General features: G+C 34.6%; 1 protein-coding gene and 1 pseudogene across 2 annotated transcripts in view; both read left to right on the forward strand.

The window, feature by feature from the left end:
• Window positions 1–18,745, forward strand: part of HMGCLL1 (3-hydroxymethyl-3-methylglutaryl-CoA lyase like 1) — a 155,440-nt gene that overhangs the window by 70,873 nt on the left and 65,822 nt on the right. For both annotated transcript variants that reach the window (XM_037843441.1, XM_037843442.1), the window contains exons 4-5: window positions 7,275–7,370; window positions 9,335–9,483. In XM_037843441.1, the coding sequence (XP_037699369.1) occupies window positions 7,275–7,370; window positions 9,335–9,483 (245 nt within the window). The remainder of the gene's footprint in view (window positions 1–7,274; window positions 7,371–9,334; window positions 9,484–18,745) is intronic.
• LOC119539615 lies at window positions 2,219–4,670 on the forward strand (annotated as a pseudogene).

The raw sequence follows: 18,745 nt of genomic DNA on the forward strand, positions 1-18,745 counted from the left end.
AGTGTGGGTATTTTTAAAAAGAAAAAAGTTCTGATTCATTTTGGATTCTAGTTACTGCATTTGTCATAATTTCTTTAAGATATCTTCAATAATTATCAAAGTTCTGCCTTTATTACCTGGGAATTTGGTTACTATCATTTCTGCTCATTTTCTAGCTCTACCTGATCAAAATAAGTATTAAAGAAATTGTTATTTTTTCTTATTTAAAGCTCTTTATATTGATTCAAGATTTTTGTTAAATAATATATAGAATGAAATAACTCCATATAGGTCAATGTGATCTATGTTTGTTGTAGATTAGAATTTCCTTTGTACCACTGATGCTCTTTTATGATTTACTGACTTGCTTTATCCAAGTCAGTGTATTGATTAGGGAAGCACTGTTCATTTCTGTTATTATATTAGTATAAATATCTCTAACAAATGTTTAAGCATATTATATTTAGTTAGGGTTCACATTACTAATATCTATTAACATTATTCTCTAGTAAGAGTGTTATCTTAGATTTCATTACATGACCCCAAACTAGTATGAGTTACTTATTTTTCTGCTTGAAATTAGGATTAAGTGCTCTAATTTTTAAATTATAATTTATATGTGCATGTGTGTATATGCATTTGTGTGTGTTTGTGTGTGTGTGTGAGAGAGAGAGAGAGATTGATTTCAGCGTGCCAGAAAATGTTTGATAGGTCAATGCAATAACATCAAGCACAAAAGCCAAGTTCATGGAATTGTAATCAAAACTGTTTTGAAATATGTACAAATGTTTATCTTTAAAAGGGAAAGCTGTATTATGGCAAGGCTTACACATTTTAGCAATGCCATCTCCTTTATACTACCAGCCATTGTGTCCTATTAATTTTTCTTTGGAACTTCTATTCCCACTGCTCTTTCTCCACATCAAAACTTGTCGGAAGCTAGATTCTCACAATTGCCTGAGAATTGCCTGTTTCCTCCCTAGACTGCCCTTTGCACTTCCCTTGGATTAATCTTTCTAAAATACTGTATTTATCCTAGTCTTCTCCTGCTAATTCAACACTCACTCCCTATGGCTTTTCACTGTCTTCATGATAAATTCTAGAATCTTTAGAATAACCTGAATCAACTCAAAGACACATCACAGTGTGTGGCCCCCTTGTCTTCATTTGTAATTTCATCCCCATTATTCATCAATAATTGTCTCTAACCAGATAGTGTGTTCCCACTTCTACAACCGTCCCTTCCTCTTTTCAAACCTTATCCATTTTTCAGTGTTCCAGTTTTTATAACTGTTATGAGTTACCTCATAACTTAGTGGTGTAAATAACCATTAATTATACTCACTAATTCTGTGGGCTGGGAATTTGAACAAGGCACAGGAGGACAAGTTGTCTCTGATTCACAGTGTCTGTATTCTTAGCTTGATGATTCAGATGCTGGTGTTAAAGTAATCTGAAGACTCCTTGAGTCACAAACCTCGCGGGTGAGGCTGGCTGCTGGCGACAGGCCTCAGTTCCTCCTCATGGGGGTCTCTCCATACAGCCTCTTCCTGCGGTCAGTCCGAATAAGCCAGTTGGGGCTTTCTCACAGCATGTTGGCTGGTTTCCCCTCAGCAGCTTCCCAAATGAGAAAGCCATATGGAAGCTGTACCCTTTTTATGACCTAGCCTCGGAAGTCCATAGTTTTATTTCCACTATACTTAATTGATCGGAGCAATCACAGTCCTACCCAGGTTCACGGGGAGGGGAAATACAGTTCATGTCTTGATGGGTAGTGGTGAGGTTCTGGAAGAGCTTAAGGGCCAAAAATATTGCTGTGCCCATTTTTTTGTTTTATTTTGTGTTGTTTTGTTTTTTCAGTGATAACATGCCACACTCAGGGACTGCTGTTCATATCCCGCATTCTGTATTATACGTCATACCAACTTTTCCCCATTCTGACCTCTTATAATCTGGGCTCTCATTTTCAACCAGTATATTCCTCTGAATTGTTAGCATTCCATGTGCATCTGTTTTATCTCCCTGTCTGTACTGAAAAGTACTTCAGTGCAAGGAGTGTACCTTCCTGTGTTTGAATTTTCCCAAAGAATCTAGCACAGGGCTTTGCACATGAAAGGTCTACAATAAATATATGGATTACAGTCAAATGGGCTTAGAATGAAATGAAAGAGTTGGGTTTATGCATGATAAATGGACAAAATAGATGGTCTTTGCATGAGATGCAGCTGAGGAGAGGGCAATGGTGGATGCAATCCCAAAGACAAAAGTGAGTGACAATCACATGTTAATTGCAAACAAATTATTTGGACTGAATGAAACATGCAAGTGTAAATGTTAATAGGGCATGTTGGCAGTCAATAGGAGTCACTTTTTACATCTTAAATATTTAATTTCAGATTTAATATGTATTTTAAAACTTATTTAATTGATCCAACTTATATTCATTGAAAATACTGAATTTAACTCTTATTGGCGTTTAAGTAAGTTTTGGTAAGACCAGTGGGAACATTAAGAGTAAATATTGCTACACACATTTGAAAAAAATATAAATGATTACAATATTTTCAGTGAAAATAATTTACTTTAAAATTAATATGTGCTTATTGTAACATTTCAAACCTAGTTATATAGAGAATAAAAATTAATTGTCTTCCCACTTCCACTCCCATGTGGAAGATACCAATTTTGATTTGGTGTAACTTTTCACAGCTTTCTCCGTGCTCATTTTGTATACTTCTCATTGTGTATTTATAATTCCTTATATTTATTTTTCATGCCTTAATTTATGCAAGCTTCATGGCTATCTCAATGAGTATTTCTCTATGTGATGATTATAGGATTTGATCACCACTTATTGCTTTAAGAGACTAATTTCTATATTTTGTGGCAAACTGGTAACTCTGATAACCTATATAAAAATTCATTTTTTTAGTAGGTTCAGAAAACTTTACAGGTAATAGTACGGGTCGTAAGTTTGGAGAACTTATGAAGCAGCAGTGGCGCCGACAATGACAGTAGGAGCAAGCCCTGTGCTTGTCGCTCACCGTGTCCACAGTGGAGGAGCTTTACCGTAACTATGGCATTCTGAACGATGCCACAGAGCAAGTAGGCCAGCATAAAGATGCCTATCAAGTGATATTGGACAGTGTGAAAGGTGGTAGCAAGGAAAAAAGATTAGCCACCCAGTTTATTCCAAAATTCTTTAAGCATTTTCCTGAATTAGCTGATTCTACTATCAATGCACAGTTAGACCTCTGTGAGGATGAAGATGTATCGATTCAACGTCAAGCAATTAAAGAGCTGCCTCAGACTGCTACTGGAGAAAATCTACCCCACGTGGCAGACATACTAACACAACTTTTGCAGACAGATGACTGCAGAATTTAACTTAGTAAACAATGCCCTCTTAAGTATATTTAAGATGGATGCAAAAGGGACTTTAGGAGGCTTGTTTAATCAAATGCTTCAAGTAGAGGACATTGTTAGAGAGTAAGCAATCAAGTTCCTTTCAACCAAACTTAAGACTTTACCAGATGAAGTCTTAACAAAGGAAGTAGAGGAGCTTATACTAACTGAATCCAAAAAGGTCCTAGAAGATGCAACTGGTGAAGAATTTGTTCTGTTCATGAAGATACTATCTGGGTTAAAAAGCTTACAGACAGTGAGTGGAAGACAGCAACTAGTAGAATCGTGGCTGAACAAGCTGACCTGGGGCAAACCTTCAATCCCTCAGATCCTGACTGCGTGGATAAGCTCTTACAGTGCACTCAACAGGCAGTACCCCTCTTCTCTAAAAATGTTCATTCCACAAGGTTGGTGACTTACTTCTGTGAGCAGGTTCTCCCTAACCTCAGTTCTTTGACTACCCCGGTGGAAGGTCTCAATGTACATACAGTTGGAGGTATTGAAATTGTTGGCAGAGAGGAGTTCATTTTGTGGTGACATGGAAAAGCTAGAAACAAATTTAAGGAAACTATTTGATAAGTTATTGGAGTATATGCCTCTCCCTCCAGAAGAAGCAGAAAATGGAGAGAATGCTGGTAATGAAGAACCTAAACTTCAGTTCAGCTATGTGGAATGCTTATTGTATAGCTTTCACCAGCTGGGCCAAAAACTTCCAGATTCTTAACAGCCGACCTGAATGCAGAAAAGCTCCAAGATTTCAAAATCAGGCTGCAGTACTTTGTACAGGGCCTACAAGTTTATATCAGACAATTATGCTTGGCGCTTCAGGGGGAAACAGGCGAGGCCTTAAAAACAGAAGAGAACAAAATTAAAGTTGTTGCATTGAAAATAACAAACAATATCAATGTTTTAATTAAGGATCTCTTCCATATTCCTCCTTCTTACAAGAGCACAATAACATTTTCCTGGAAACCTGTACAGAAGGTAGAGATTGGGCAAAAGCGAGCCAGTGAAGATGCAACTTCAGGTTCACCACCCAGGAAATCTCCAGCAGGACCAAAAAGTGATGTGAGGCAAATTTATAATCCTCCTAGTGGGAAATATAGCAGCAATTTGGGCAACTTTCATTATGGTGAGTGTTTCCGTTTGGGTACAAGCAACATGAGAGATTAGGCAAAAATTATGTTGTACTTAATTTTAATTATTGATTATATATTATCTCATAACTCTTTCAGATGATCTTTCTGGGTTAGCTTGAAGAATTAGGACTCTTCAGGAAATAGCTTATCTCACTCCTCTAATGCATTCTTGAGGGCTCACTGAATTGAGCATGCAACACTAACCACTTAAAGAAAAATATGTTTCTTGGATTCAGTGGACCCAATGGAAAGAAAGAAGGGACGTTGGCATGAACCGTTCACCTCTTGTTTTACCAGTTCTGGCTTTAAGGCAAGATATTTTTATATTCTGCACATTATTCCTCAGGGACAGATTAGGATTCTGGCAGATGTGTTATTAATGATTTCTTCTTGAACCTTAACTGGCTGGTCCTTTCATCTTCTGTAGCTTGTTCAAAAGGAGAAGTCATAGAAGTGGAGTCAATGTTAAAACATTATCTGAGAAGGAAGATGTGTTTCACTGCAGTCTTCTCCCTCTGTCCAGAGTGTAGTCCTATCAGTGCCTCCTGCTCCCCTTTAGCCATTAGGTCCTAAAGAGAGAGCTTCCCACCATCTCGTCTTCCAAGGCCATTCAATCTGAAGTGAAGTTTGTCTCTCATTGGCTTATTTCCTTACAGATCCTTTTAAAGAATGGCAAAAATATTACTGACTCAGCTCCTTATCTTGCTTAGGAAGACAAAGTTTTGTAATACTAGCAACCAAACATGCTTGTGGTTGTTCTTGATTAACCAGTCAACAGTAATTCTGAAGTATTTGTTCAAAGTACATTCTGAACCGGAATATACTCTATAATTCTGTTTCCAAGGTAAGATAAGTGTAACATTAAGTCCTCCTACAATAGCTGAATTTCTCTAGTGTCTTAGCAAATGAGTTCTAGAAGTACAGTTCTAGATTGTCAAATGAACTGTTCAATTCCAGACTCTTTAACCAACCTTAGTGAGTAGGAAAGATACTGACTCTCAGTTATATGATAATATATAAATATATATTTCTGAGCCTCTCTTTTCTTATCTGGAAAACGGCAATTCTAATAAGGTTCTTATAAGCATCAAAGAATATTTGTAGAACCATTTTGTAAATGGAAAGGATTATATATTTATGTTACTACATTGCACCGTATATTGTCCTCTGTGACTTGTATGATTTAACGTGTCCAGCAGTACCATTCTTAAAATCAGTTACTATCTCAGATAGTAGGGAAATGTGACTGAAATGAAAGTAATCAAAAGCTATGGCAATAAACAAGAGAATTGTGTTCCTTTTCACTTGGGCAAGTCAGTTACTCTGAGTTTCCATGAGGATTCTGCCCTACATGATAGTGAGAGTCAGGTGATATAATGCATGTGGAAGAGATGTGAAAAATACAAAGCTTTAAATTGTGTATGATGTTTTAAAATAATTTGTCAATGTGAAAAATATAAGCATAACTTTTACTCAAGACCAAAATCCAGAAGTCACAACTTAAGCTATTCCATAATCATCAGAGGAACAGAAGGGCAGAAGAGACTGCCTGTTAATTACTTGTATTTTGTGTCTGGTGTAACAGTACTTTAATATTCTTATAGGAGTCAACCGTATAAGAATGGGGTACTTGTCATAAATTGAGTTTCAAAGCATTTTGCAGTCTGTGAACTAACTCTGATTCTTACTACACAATAGGAACAGGATTTCTTTTAGCGTTTTACATTTGGAAGTTTAGTGTGATGAGATTGCAGAAGTTCTCACTCACTAACAATTTGAAGAAATTTCTTGACTTTTTCTTTCAGTCCTCCAGTTGAAAACAGATCTCAATATTATAAATGAGAATTGGTGGACTTAATGTACTTCAATATTTTGTCCACCTTTTTTTTTTTTTTTTTATGTTCTTTCCTTAAGGTCATGCTTCTCAACTGGGGTACAGATGCCCTTCAGGAAACTGACAGTGAGTCAGGAAAGAAGAAGTGTGCTGCATTTTTTTCTGGGATGTCGATTTTGCTTCAAAATTGGAAGGGAGAAATGTTTTGTATTCTTAGTCCTTAATACATTGATTTTGTTACCCACATTAAACAAAATCATCATAATTCCAAAAAAAAAAAAAAACAGGAACCTTTACAGCCTGAGTTAAATTTTCCTGTTGTATACTCCACTGCATTCATTTGTTCATGTTGTAAAAGATAGTACCACATAAAGCATTATGACCATAACTAACTAAATGACTCATACTGACCATGTAACATATTGGATCTCAGCCTTGTTAAATTATTCTAATGGAGGCATGTAATTTATATTTTATTAACTAATGTAAAATTTTATACACTGAAAGTTATGACTACTGGTCCAATTTACAGATAAAATTTTCATGTGTAAATAAATGCATATAATATTGCCTTTAAAATTCTCCTTAGTCTCAGGAATCTTTGGGGCATTGGCATGAAAAGTAAGGAAGAGAATAAAGATTGCTCAAGTGGAAGTAATGGAGTTCAGAATTCTGAATATCTGTAATCAGTCATTTAATCGGATCGTGCTATGTGAATAAGTGAATCTCAGATATAGTTTTGTATCTATGGTACTGATAACTTCTTTTTTTAGCTACATTGATAATAGTTTGTTTTATGGAAACATTAATTAATAGAATATAAGTGCATGTATTATCATAATCTATCTGAATGTCCAAAAGCATGCTTGATAGATACTCAAAGTTACATATTTATATATAACTATTATGTATTTTAGATGGCTGATCACACTGAGGTGATGAAAGGCATTCATCAATATCCCGGAGTTCGATATCCTGTCCTTACTCCTAATCTTCAGGGTTTTCACCGTGCTGTAAGTGTGTTACAAATTTTTCTAAAATCGATATGGCTCTTATTGTCTTAAAGGTCTTAACAAAGTTCCAACAGTGTCATATGTAACTCACCTATTACCGTACGTAAATACTATGCTAACATAGTAACATGAATGCATGGAAATCAGTAACATTAAGGCATTGTTAGGGACTAAATTGCTTTCTATCAATGACCTTTTCAGTGTAACCCTTTAAGGACCAAAATGTAAAAAATACAATGTTCATTTTGATGAAATTCATTCAAAAGTGTATCTTTTGCTTCCTTCTTAAGTAGGGAATACAGATTATAACAAACCTTTCTCAATGCAGTAGTGTAATTATTAATATTATTGAACTGGATAATTATTTTTGTCAATTTTTGTCACCTGTTTGTTCTTGTTTCTTCCCTCTATGTGAAGCTAATTATTGTCATTATATCTGCCTTTAATGACTCTCCCTACTCCTCTTCTAGCTTCTGTAACTTCAAGATTTATATGCACAGAAACTTTAATAATTACAAGAAGAATAATACAAGAAGAATCAGTGCAATTTGAGTAAAGACCTTGAAGTGTTAGGCTTATATGGATTTATTGCAAATGTTTTGCAGTAGCTATTTCTGATGTTAATGAAATTTTTTCCACTTTTGGATTTGGGACTATGTTGTATATAGATGAGATTATATAGTTAGAGTATCACCTACTAGTGTGTCTTTTTAGAACCATTTATTTTTTCTTTTAATTGGTTTTATATATTTTGTTATCACATTGTAAAGAAAGAGCCATTATAAGAAAGCTATAAATCTTGCTGCTATCCAATCCTAACAAAGTAGGGAATATATCCACCTTGAAAAGAGATATTAACTGAAAGGACAACCTCTTTAGGATAGCTTATACGAGCAGGCAGTGAAGCCAGATATTAGGTAGGGAAGCAGGCAGGCCAGTGTCCAAAACGTGGGTCCAGAATTTATGTTAGCTGTGGAACATGATGCTAGCTATTTAGTCTCCTTGATTTTCCTCATCTGTAAAATGGGTATAATAATACTTTGTTTACAAGGTTGTTAGATTTAAAATAAGGCATCAAAAGTTACTAACAATAGCACTGGCTCATAGTAGACATTCAATATACAAAATTTTTATTTTAGACTTTGAAACTTTATATTTGATAGAGAAATAGAAGCTAGTATTTAAAAAAATGTTATAAGAAGGATTACAGAATAGCTTTTTTTCCCCCTGTTCATATTTTAATAAACATCAGATAGAAAGAGGAACCTAAGCAAAGTACTACAGATGCATTAATACAGGGTCTTTTAGACCCAGTTGGAAAATTAGGAAGTGTAGCATTTCAAAAGCATGCCATTGGAAAAGATGGTGAACGGGGTGAAAGGGAAAATTGATTAGGTTAATGTTTTGGATTTTAAAACAGGGAAGAGGTTTAAACCAGGAGGGACATAAGAGAATGGCTGTAGAAACCAGGTTATGAAACAATAAAAGCTAGATTATGAGGGATAGGAAGAAGGTTTTGGGCAAAATCTGGATGAACTGAGGGAAAAAATTTCTATTGAGTTGTGGGAAGAGATGAAAAACAGAAAGCATTTATTGTCGCTTATTTTAATAATGAGTTTGAAAATAATGCTTTCCATAGAAATGAAGAGGTTTTATTGGGGTGTGTAGTATTTTCCATAATTAGGCTTAAGGTACTTGAGTTAAAAGTGTAATTTAGGAAGGTAAAATTAAATTGGAACAGCACCAATGTGTTTCTCATGCTTCATAGATTTACGAGTGTTACAGTTTCTAGAATTATTCCATTATAATAAAATATTTTTACATTTAAAATGAGTGCATGTAGGAAGATGAGAGAAATCTAATTTCTAAGGCAAATGTTAAAGAATAGAAGTATGCTAATATTTCTTCTATGGCTATAATTTTCATTTTTAAAAATTGTTAACTTTTCCTTTTTTTTTTTTCAGGTTGCTGCTGGAGCCACTGAAGTATCAGTTTTTGGTGCCGCATCTGAATCTTTCAGCAAGAAGAATATTAATTGTTCGATTGAAGAAAGCATGAAGAAGTTTGAGGATGTCGTTAAGTCTGCCAGACACATGAATATTCCAGTACGAGGGTACTTACAAAATCCTGCAAAGTCTTAGTTTTATAATTTAAATAGTAAACATTTTTATAGTTTTTTAACAGTATTGTTAAAGCTTATTTATGAGCTATTTAGACATTTGCTGTTTCTGTATATTTTCTTCTTTTTGTTTTTATTAGAGAATTAATAGGTTTACAGATAAATCATGCATAAAATACAGAGTTCCCATGTACCACCCTTTTATTAACCCCTTGCATTAGTGTGGACATCTGTTGCAATTGATGAAAGAATATTCTTATAATTGTACTATTAACTGTAGTTCATGATTTATTTCAGAGTTCACTGTGTTGTGCAGTCCTATGGATTTTAACAAATATTTATTACAGTAACATGTATACAACCTACCCCTTTTAACCACATTCAAATGTGTATTTCAGTGCTGTTAATCATGTTCACAATGTTGTGTTACTGTTGCCACCATCTATTGTCAAAAGTTTTCCATCAACCCAAACAGAAACTCTGTACAGTTTAAGCGTTACATCTCCATTTCCTCCTCTCACCTAGGCCCCTGGTAACTGATATTTTATTTTCTGACTCTATGTATTTGCTTATTCTAATTAGTTCCTATAAGTGAGATAATATAATTTTTGTCCCTTTGTGTCTGGCATATTTCACATGTTGTCACATGTATCAGAACTTCATTCCTATTTTACAGCTGAGTAATATTCCATTACATGTATCCATCACATTTTATTTATCCATTCATTGGCTGATGGACAATTGGGTTGTTTCCATCTCTTGGCAATTGTGAATAATACTGCTATGAACATTGGTGTGCAAATATCTGTTTGAGACCCTTCTTTCAATTATTTTGGGTATATACTTAGAAGTGGGATTGCCAACCATGTGGTAATTCTATATTTAACTTTCTAAGGAACTGCCAAACTGTCTCCCACAGCAGCTGTACCATTTCCCATTGCAAAGTCTAAGATGGAAAGGTCAGAAAGGATGCCAGGATCTTTTCCTACGCTCTTTGAAGCTACGTTTTCGTGATTTGGCATTTGCCCAGTAACTGAAACCCTTGTTTTCCATGGTTGTGAGGAAAGGTATTGCCTTTAAATCTCCTCTGCTGCTTTTTCCTGGGGTGTGTTGGAACCATGGCTGCCCTCAGAGCTGAGCCCCCAACCATCTGAAGTAGCTAGTCAAAAGCAGTGATCAGCAATCAGAGCCCACATCCTTGGGTCTTGGGGAACTAGGTCTTTATATCCTACCCTGGCACCAGCGAACTGCTTCAGAGGCCAGGATAAGGATGTCACTGCTGCCTGCCATGAGGCTGGGGGTGGGAGACGTAGCTGCTGCATGGAGAGTGAAATTCACCAGTATTTACCACTATTTACCAGCATCTTTCTCCCACTCTTCCCTGGATGCTGCCCAGTGTTCTAGACTCTGAAGTTTCAAAATAGTTGATTCAGATGGCTTTTTCCCGTTTATTAGTTTTACTGGTGGAGGTATTGGTTCCTGGAGTTTCCTACTCTGCCATCGTCCCACAATCCTCTCCTGTTTAGTCTTATTTAGATATTCTTTTACCATTTATAATAATAATATATAATTAGGGAACCTTATTTGTATCTTACTTCATCAAGGCAATCACTATATAGTCACATCTTATTAATGTCAGTTAATTTTTATTCATGTGTATCCAGCTGTGCAGTACCTAGTACAATTATGAGGGACTGACCTCATAATTAACATTGTTAACCATTTTATTAATACTTATCAAAGTGCAGCCCATTTTTTAATCTCAGTCTAGAGTGAGAGCTTGTATAAATACTCATAGTTGCCTGTGGAAAAGAATCATCTAATGCTGTGATTTTCAACCTTTTTTTTTTTTAGAAGCATAACTTTTCACTCAAAGACTATTTCATGCAGAGCCTCAAAAGTTTGTAAAATATAAAATTGAGCCTTTAAGCTGAACTGGGAAGTTGGACATTTGACCCATTCGACCTCCCCTTTAACATCCACCTTCCCTACCTTCTTTGTATGACTCAAAGCACCTTCATAACACCTTGCAGAAAACTGTTTAAAAATCCTCACTAGCATTAAAATGTACAGAGTTTCTATTTGGGATGACGGAAAAGTTTTGGTAATGAATGGTGGTGCTAATAGCACAACACTGTGAACATAATTAACATTACTGAATTATATGTTTATATGCAGTTTAAAGGGGAAATTTTAGGTTGTATGTATGTTACTAGAATAGACGTTTAAAAAAAAATCCATGGAATTGTACAACAGAAACAGTGACGCTTAAATTAAACCATGGACTATAGTCAATAGTACAATTATAACACTGGTCTTTCATCAATTTTAACAAATGTACCATACCAGTGCAAGGTGTCAATAATGAAGTAGAGTGTGAGAATCTTGTGTTTTATGGATAATCATTCTGTTAACCCACAACTTCCCTAATTAAAAAAAAAATGACACGGAGGGGAAAAAAAAACTAATTGGAAGATGCTGAGAAACCCAATTCATCATTTTGAGAACTAATAAAAGAGAAGAATCAAGCATTTTTAAAATAACCTTGACACTAGAGAAAGGAAAGTGGAGTTGTTGCTTGGTGGGTATAGTATGTTTAAAAAAAAATCACTGACAAAATGCGTTTGGAAGACAAATCATATTTCAGCTCTCCACAATTTTCTATTATATAGCACATTATTTCTGTACCTGCAGGTATATGGTAATGCCCATCATTTTCTCATCGTCCTGCCTCTTGTAGAAACTGGATTGCTCTTCATACTGGTTGGCGATCCTCCCATTTACAGGTCACTAAGGAAGGAAAACTGACCCAAATTCACAAAAGCCAGTTTTCTCTGAGGAGTTTAGAAATAGGATACCAAACATGGTTATCCGACTTAAGAGATCATGTGATTTTGCTGTCCAGTTCACCGTTTGGGAATTCCTATTTTGGAGCTACATGCAGATCAATGCAAAGACAGGGCTGTGGTCAGCAGAAATGGAAAAATGAAGGAAAATCTTAGCAGCAATGAGAGATATATGGGGAGGGAGAAAAGAGAAAACCTGTTGTTGCTCTTACCTGCTTCCAGGACCCTCAGTTTCAGTATCTGTTGAGACCAGGCTATACTTCTTGGCCTTATATTCTTTGAGAATTATTAAGAAAGCATTTGTTTCTAAGATACCAGTTAATTTTTTATTGATTTTATAAGCACTGAGGTATAATAAACATAATATAGCATCTGAATAAGTTACAATGGACAGCATTTGTAAGAGAAGAGCTGAATTCTGGAATTGGACTTAGGTACAGATTTTACTTCCTCTGGGTGACGTGAACAAAGCTCATAGAGGCATACAAAATTCAGTGGTTTAGTGAGAAAAGCAAGTAAGTAAATCCAACTTGGAATGATGGTATTAGAAAAGTTTTGGAATTGGGCCTAGATAATTTGGAGAGCATGTTGAGACAGGCTACACCATAGTGAACTATCTTGTTTGTTTTCTTTACTTTTCTCACTCCTGTTTTTTTCCTCACCCCAGAGTAAGTCTCCATCATACTTCCAACATGAGTTGTTAAAGATACAAAATTACTTTTGTAATTAAACTAAATGTGTATCACGTAAAGAACATACAAGACAAATTTAAAAACCAAGATAATTTACTTCCATAGACAGAAAATAAAGGATGTTTGTTTTTAGACATTTATGTAACCACAATCAAAAAGGAGAGATGTACTATAGGTTCTTAAATTCAAAAATAATTTTCAAACATGCCTTTCTTTTAAAAGAAAGAGAAAATTTAAGACCCTATTTTCTGTATCAATATGTGTTTAAATGCGGAATGTGGGCTTTAGAGTAAAGTAATTCTCATTGAAAAGTTGAAATAACACACAAGTGTAAGAAGTAAAGTACATGTGCACCTCATCCTTCAAATAGGAAGATTTTCTTTTCTGTTGAAAGATGGTAAACATAAATTGCATGAAGTTGGCTTTCATCATCTTAGCCCTCCCTTATGAAATGAGCAGTTAATATCATAGTTCTAACAGAAATCCCAAATCCTTTTTAACGTTCATTGTTGAACAATTTATATGGCCCCACCCATAAAGAAACTTTTTCTAAACATGCTATGAATTTCAAAGTTCTCCATTCTTTGATAAGAAGACTGTAGTGTACACATACAAGATGAACAAGAAGTGACTCACTGTAAAACCAAATCTGAAAAGTGCAGTGGAAATTTACTACTGACTTATACTACGTACGAATGTGTATTTTCAATGCAGGTTTTGTTCCCTTGGAGCACAATTCCTGAATTTTCTACAGAACTATTCATTTTTAGAAATAATTCTTTCAATATGAGTTCAGTCTTTATTTGTGCAGTTGGAAAACATGTTCTTTCTTCTCCAATTTTTTCACAGAGTTTTCATTAGATCTTATTTTCACTGGTAATCTAAATTTTAGCTACCCACTATAAGTGATAGGCCATTGGTCCTCATGTAAGGAAAATAAACCATGTTCAACTGATTGAAACTGCAGTAGATGCTTCAGCATGTCTTACTATAGCAACAGCTGCATCAATAAGTGCTTGATCATCATCCAGAAAATTTATGTTGCCGGCTGTCAGATTTAAAGGCCAAAGCCATTTTAAAAATGCTCACTAAAACCGTTTCAAATTTTATAAAAATAGTAAATTTTCATATGGTCTAAATAGTAGCTTTTATTAGAATTATGAAAACTGTTGTTTGATTTCCTCCTTTGCAACACACACACACACACACACACACACACACACACACACACACGCACGTGTATGCATTTTTTATACATGCTTAGAACTTTACATAACATCTGGGACACATTCGAAAAAAGATACCATGCCAAATCAAGGACATAAAATGCAGAGTCAGCTAACTACTGCTGAAAATACAATGTATGTGAATGAGGAATGAAATGTCTACATTTTTGAACTTAATTCTTAATGCATAATTCATGGTGACATATGTTAAACAAATCTAATTTATTTTTCTGGCATTTTCCTAAATTTAAAAAGTAAAGAAGGCAAAGAAAAATAAAACCCTCTGGTGAATGTAATTATTTTTTTCTCTTTTTGGTGGTATTTATTGAAAGAAATACCTATTGGCTTTTCAAGATACTTTATATGTTGAAATACCTAAAGACATGGAGTCATACCTAATATATTAAATATAACTATCAGGATTTATCACTTTTTCTCTAAGACAAGTATCAACTTTAATGAAATGACATGAGTCACATCATCACTCTCCTTTTGAGAGTTTTAGTTAAAAAAGGAAACTCACTAAAGTGCCATTATTAATTTCCATGTTAAAATACTTTTTAAAGTATATTATAAATTCACAGGGTCAGCAGCCATGCAAATCAAAGCATAAACCATGAAAGTTTCTTTTACATGATTACATCCTAGGATTTATCCTTCTAGGTCTAGAATGATTTGACCTAAGGTTTAAGCTCCCCAAAGCCTGAAAGTACTGAAAGTTGAAAGCAATGTACTTTAAACATTTTACCAAGGAACAAACAAAATGATTCATCCATTGTTTACAAGAAAAACAATAAAAATGCAAAAATATTTAACCATGTACCATTAAATCTGACTTTCTTTTCAAATTCCCAGAAAATTGAAGATGCAAAATAATGGGAACAAAGAGTAAGTCAAATTAGTAATGAAGCTAATATAGACAATAACAGATAACTTGGATAAAGACAAAGAGAGTTGTAGGATATGATAATGTTTTATTTTAGTCATAACTTCTTTATAAAGTCTGATTGATGCTTATTGACATTTAGGAGGAGACAAGATTTTCTTACAGCCATAAAAAAATCAAGAGTGAACATTCCATATGATTCTTCATCTGCTGTCACCCTCACCACTTGCTGCTGCTTATCCAAAATCAATGAAAATCCAATTTGACTTTAAAGGTTTCCAAAGGAGCTTGCATCATTTATATTACTGCCCAATTTCTTTGCTAAAGATGCTCAATTAGAAAATTCTTTCCTTTGCTTAAATATTTTTTGATTGCTTGTTTATCTCTCTAAAATTTCCAGCCTTTAAAATGGCAATCTTCCTAAACGCCTCAAGGGTAGATCACAGTCTTCCCCCTCAAAATGGCCAACTTTCACTTTTTTCCCTTTTTGAGATGATTTATAAATCAACATTTATTAAAAAACTTGCAACCTGCCTGCCAAGTTAACCTAATCATCCAGATCTTGTTGCACTGAGTTTGTTGTTTCCTTTCCTACCCTCTCTCTAAGGCGGACAGTCGTTATGAGTTCTAAACCTGATCCTTAAGGCAGTAGTTTTACATGGGATAATGAACCTCTTTATTTAGGACTCTGTTTTTTAAATATGCAGCGACTGGCAGGCAGTGTATCGCAAGACTAGTACATCAGATACCTTCCATTGTTGGATGATCTACCCCTACAGAGTACATTTGCGTACATGGCACCATCTTCGTATAACTGGGCAGCTTCTTGCTTAAATCCCTTTCCAGCTTCTCTTGTTAAACTGAAGCTTATTTGTTGGCCTGGAAGAGCAATTCAAGCCATCATTGACCAAAATATGGTACATAGTACTCTAAAAATGAGACATGTGTTAAAGCTATTTTCTTTCCTTACATGTGTTTTATTTGGGGTTCATGCGTGGTTTTAGCCTTATATATTGTTCCTGCACTGCTGTGCGCCAGGATAACACATACCCAGCAATACTCAATATGTGTTAGCTGTGTTTGTTCAGTCGTGTCTAAATAGCCTTCACTTAGAGCTTTTGAGGAAAGAATGTTTTTTTGTCATTTAGAATGAAATTAGCAGTAAGACTTTTATTAAGATTGCTTTTTTCCTCTGCTAGATTATGCCCTGCTAAATCTAGGCAAGAAGTGGATTTGTAATTTATGTAAGCACTTTTAAGAAAGTTAATGATGTCCTAAGGTGTGAAATTAATTCAGCACAGGTTTTGGTTGAATTGTGTATATTCTTAGTGCATGTTGTCTCTTATAGCAATTTAAAATAATTTTCAACATGTTTTTTTCTTATAAGGCATATTTTATATAGTACCAGAGTAAAACAGGTATGTAACCAAAAGTAAATTTATGGAATAAATATGAAAAGATATAATATGAAATGGAATGAATCTTAGATGTTTTAATTGATGGTAAACATTTTTTCAATTTTTCAACTGAAAATGTGAAATAATGAATTCACAAAAAGCATCTATGAAAATACTTTTATTTAAAAAAACTATTCATATATGAAGCCAGAACATGAAGAATATCTGGAAGAACCCTAAATAAAGTTCAGAAATTCATTTGCAATATATTATCTTTAATCTTATTTTACCTTTTCCAGGATAATTCAACAGCAAGCATACTTAGTGTTAAACATTCACTAAGTTTAACTGAATTCAACCAAATATTTCTTAAAAGAAAACTCTTATAGAGACTGAGATGAGCCAAGCACTAAGCTTTACCTTAGAAAATATCTAACCAGCTTTATGTAACTCAACATTTTGGTGGTGCTACATTAAAATAAAAGGAGGTGAAGGACGGAGTTTTCATGGTTCAAAATTTTGAGGTCATTTGGAGTAAACAAAGTCAAACAAGTCCCCTAAATGCAGGACTTCTTTGCACTAGGGCTGGAAGAGGGCTGTGTTATCTGGGTTTCCAAATTTATGGATTTCTGGACTCCTTTTTTCACCCTTAATCTCATTAGGCTCTTGCTCCACTGTTCTCACTTCTGGATGTATCAGTCCTCTAAGATGAGTTTACTGGAAGATGGATGTTTGAAGAGGCTTGGCCAAGAAAACATGGTTATTTACATGTTAGAACCAGATCACAAAAAGTGAAATGAGAAGCTGAATTTAATACTGATGCTCTGATTTTTTTTAAAAGAGGCATACTATTGAAATGTAAAAAAAAAAATGAAATGAAATCGGAAGTTCATAAACTATGTTTAACCCCTAAAAGCAGAGGGTTGGAGCTCTTTGTGATGATGCTTAAGACATTTTTACACTCAGGAAAGTGTTTTCACTTTAGAGCAAGGGTCAGCAAAGTTTTTCTGTAAAGAACCAGTTAAGTAAATACTTTAGGTTTGCGGGACAGATGATCTGTGTTGCAATTATTCAACTCTGTTATAGCATGAAAACAGCCATAAGTGATATATAAACAAATGGGCATAGCTATATTCCAATAACATTTTTCTTAAGAAGGCTGATGATGGACCAGATTTGACCTATGGAGCTTAGTTTGCCAACTCCTGCTTCTCAGTGTTAAGGTACAATTAAGGAAACAGTTGAGAACCATTATATTAACTCTGGAGAAAATAGTTCCATGTGTGAACAGGTCAAAGAGGTGGCCACTAAAAAGCAAAGACAATAGCAGATGAAGATGAAATGCAATGGTATGTGTAGACCTGGGAGGCCACAGTACTAGAAACACTGTCAGAAGGAAAAAAAATGACAATGCAAGTTTAATAAAAAGGGCTGTGGCAATAAGGGGGGTAGTTGTGCAAAACAGTAGGTTGAGAATACAAGAGAAGTTTATTTGTCTTTCAGTTTTATTTTTGCTTTTCACATTTAGAGGGAAACATTTAAAGGGGATCTTCACTTTTTTATTTACTCACATCTAGGTGTTTTGGGTTCAAGGTAAATGTACTCATATTTTGATCACATTAGCTGCAATTTTTAAAATCTATGTCAAAATATTTCTTTTTTCCATCCTTAGCCATTTTCTACAGCTTTATATTTGCACAAGAATATTTTCTTCTTTTATCTTTGGTCTAAATGTAGATATACTATCTAAACAATAAACTTAATTTTTACTAATTGGGAGTTAAGGAGAAATGGGTTTTCTACCCAGCATAACTTTCAAATGTTAGTTGAATTCAGCCCATTTTCTCCTTTCCCATACCACTGTCCTAATAACTGATCACCTGGAATTATGGAGCTGCTTATTAATTTTAATACCAAAATGTAACTTTTACTCATATTTGAATACTTCTGAAATTAGATTATTTCTTAGGATCAATGAATATATATGGAGTCATTGCATATGTATTTTATTTTTTTACTTCCAAACCTGAAACGAAATTCATAATGTGTCTTCCGATCAATAGCATCTTAGAATCAAGGAAATACTATCTTTTCTCGCATTTTTTCCTCAGGCTTTCTTCTGGTGTCGACTTCCAGAGTTCCCAAAAAGTTATTATTTCTAGAAAACAAATCTGATCTTGTTGCTCCGTGACCTAATAATTTTGAGTTC

This window comes from Choloepus didactylus, chromosome 7 (genome assembly GCF_015220235.1).
Source record: "Choloepus didactylus isolate mChoDid1 chromosome 7, mChoDid1.pri, whole genome shotgun sequence".
Taxonomy (NCBI): Eukaryota; Metazoa; Chordata; class Mammalia; order Pilosa; family Megalonychidae; genus Choloepus; species Choloepus didactylus.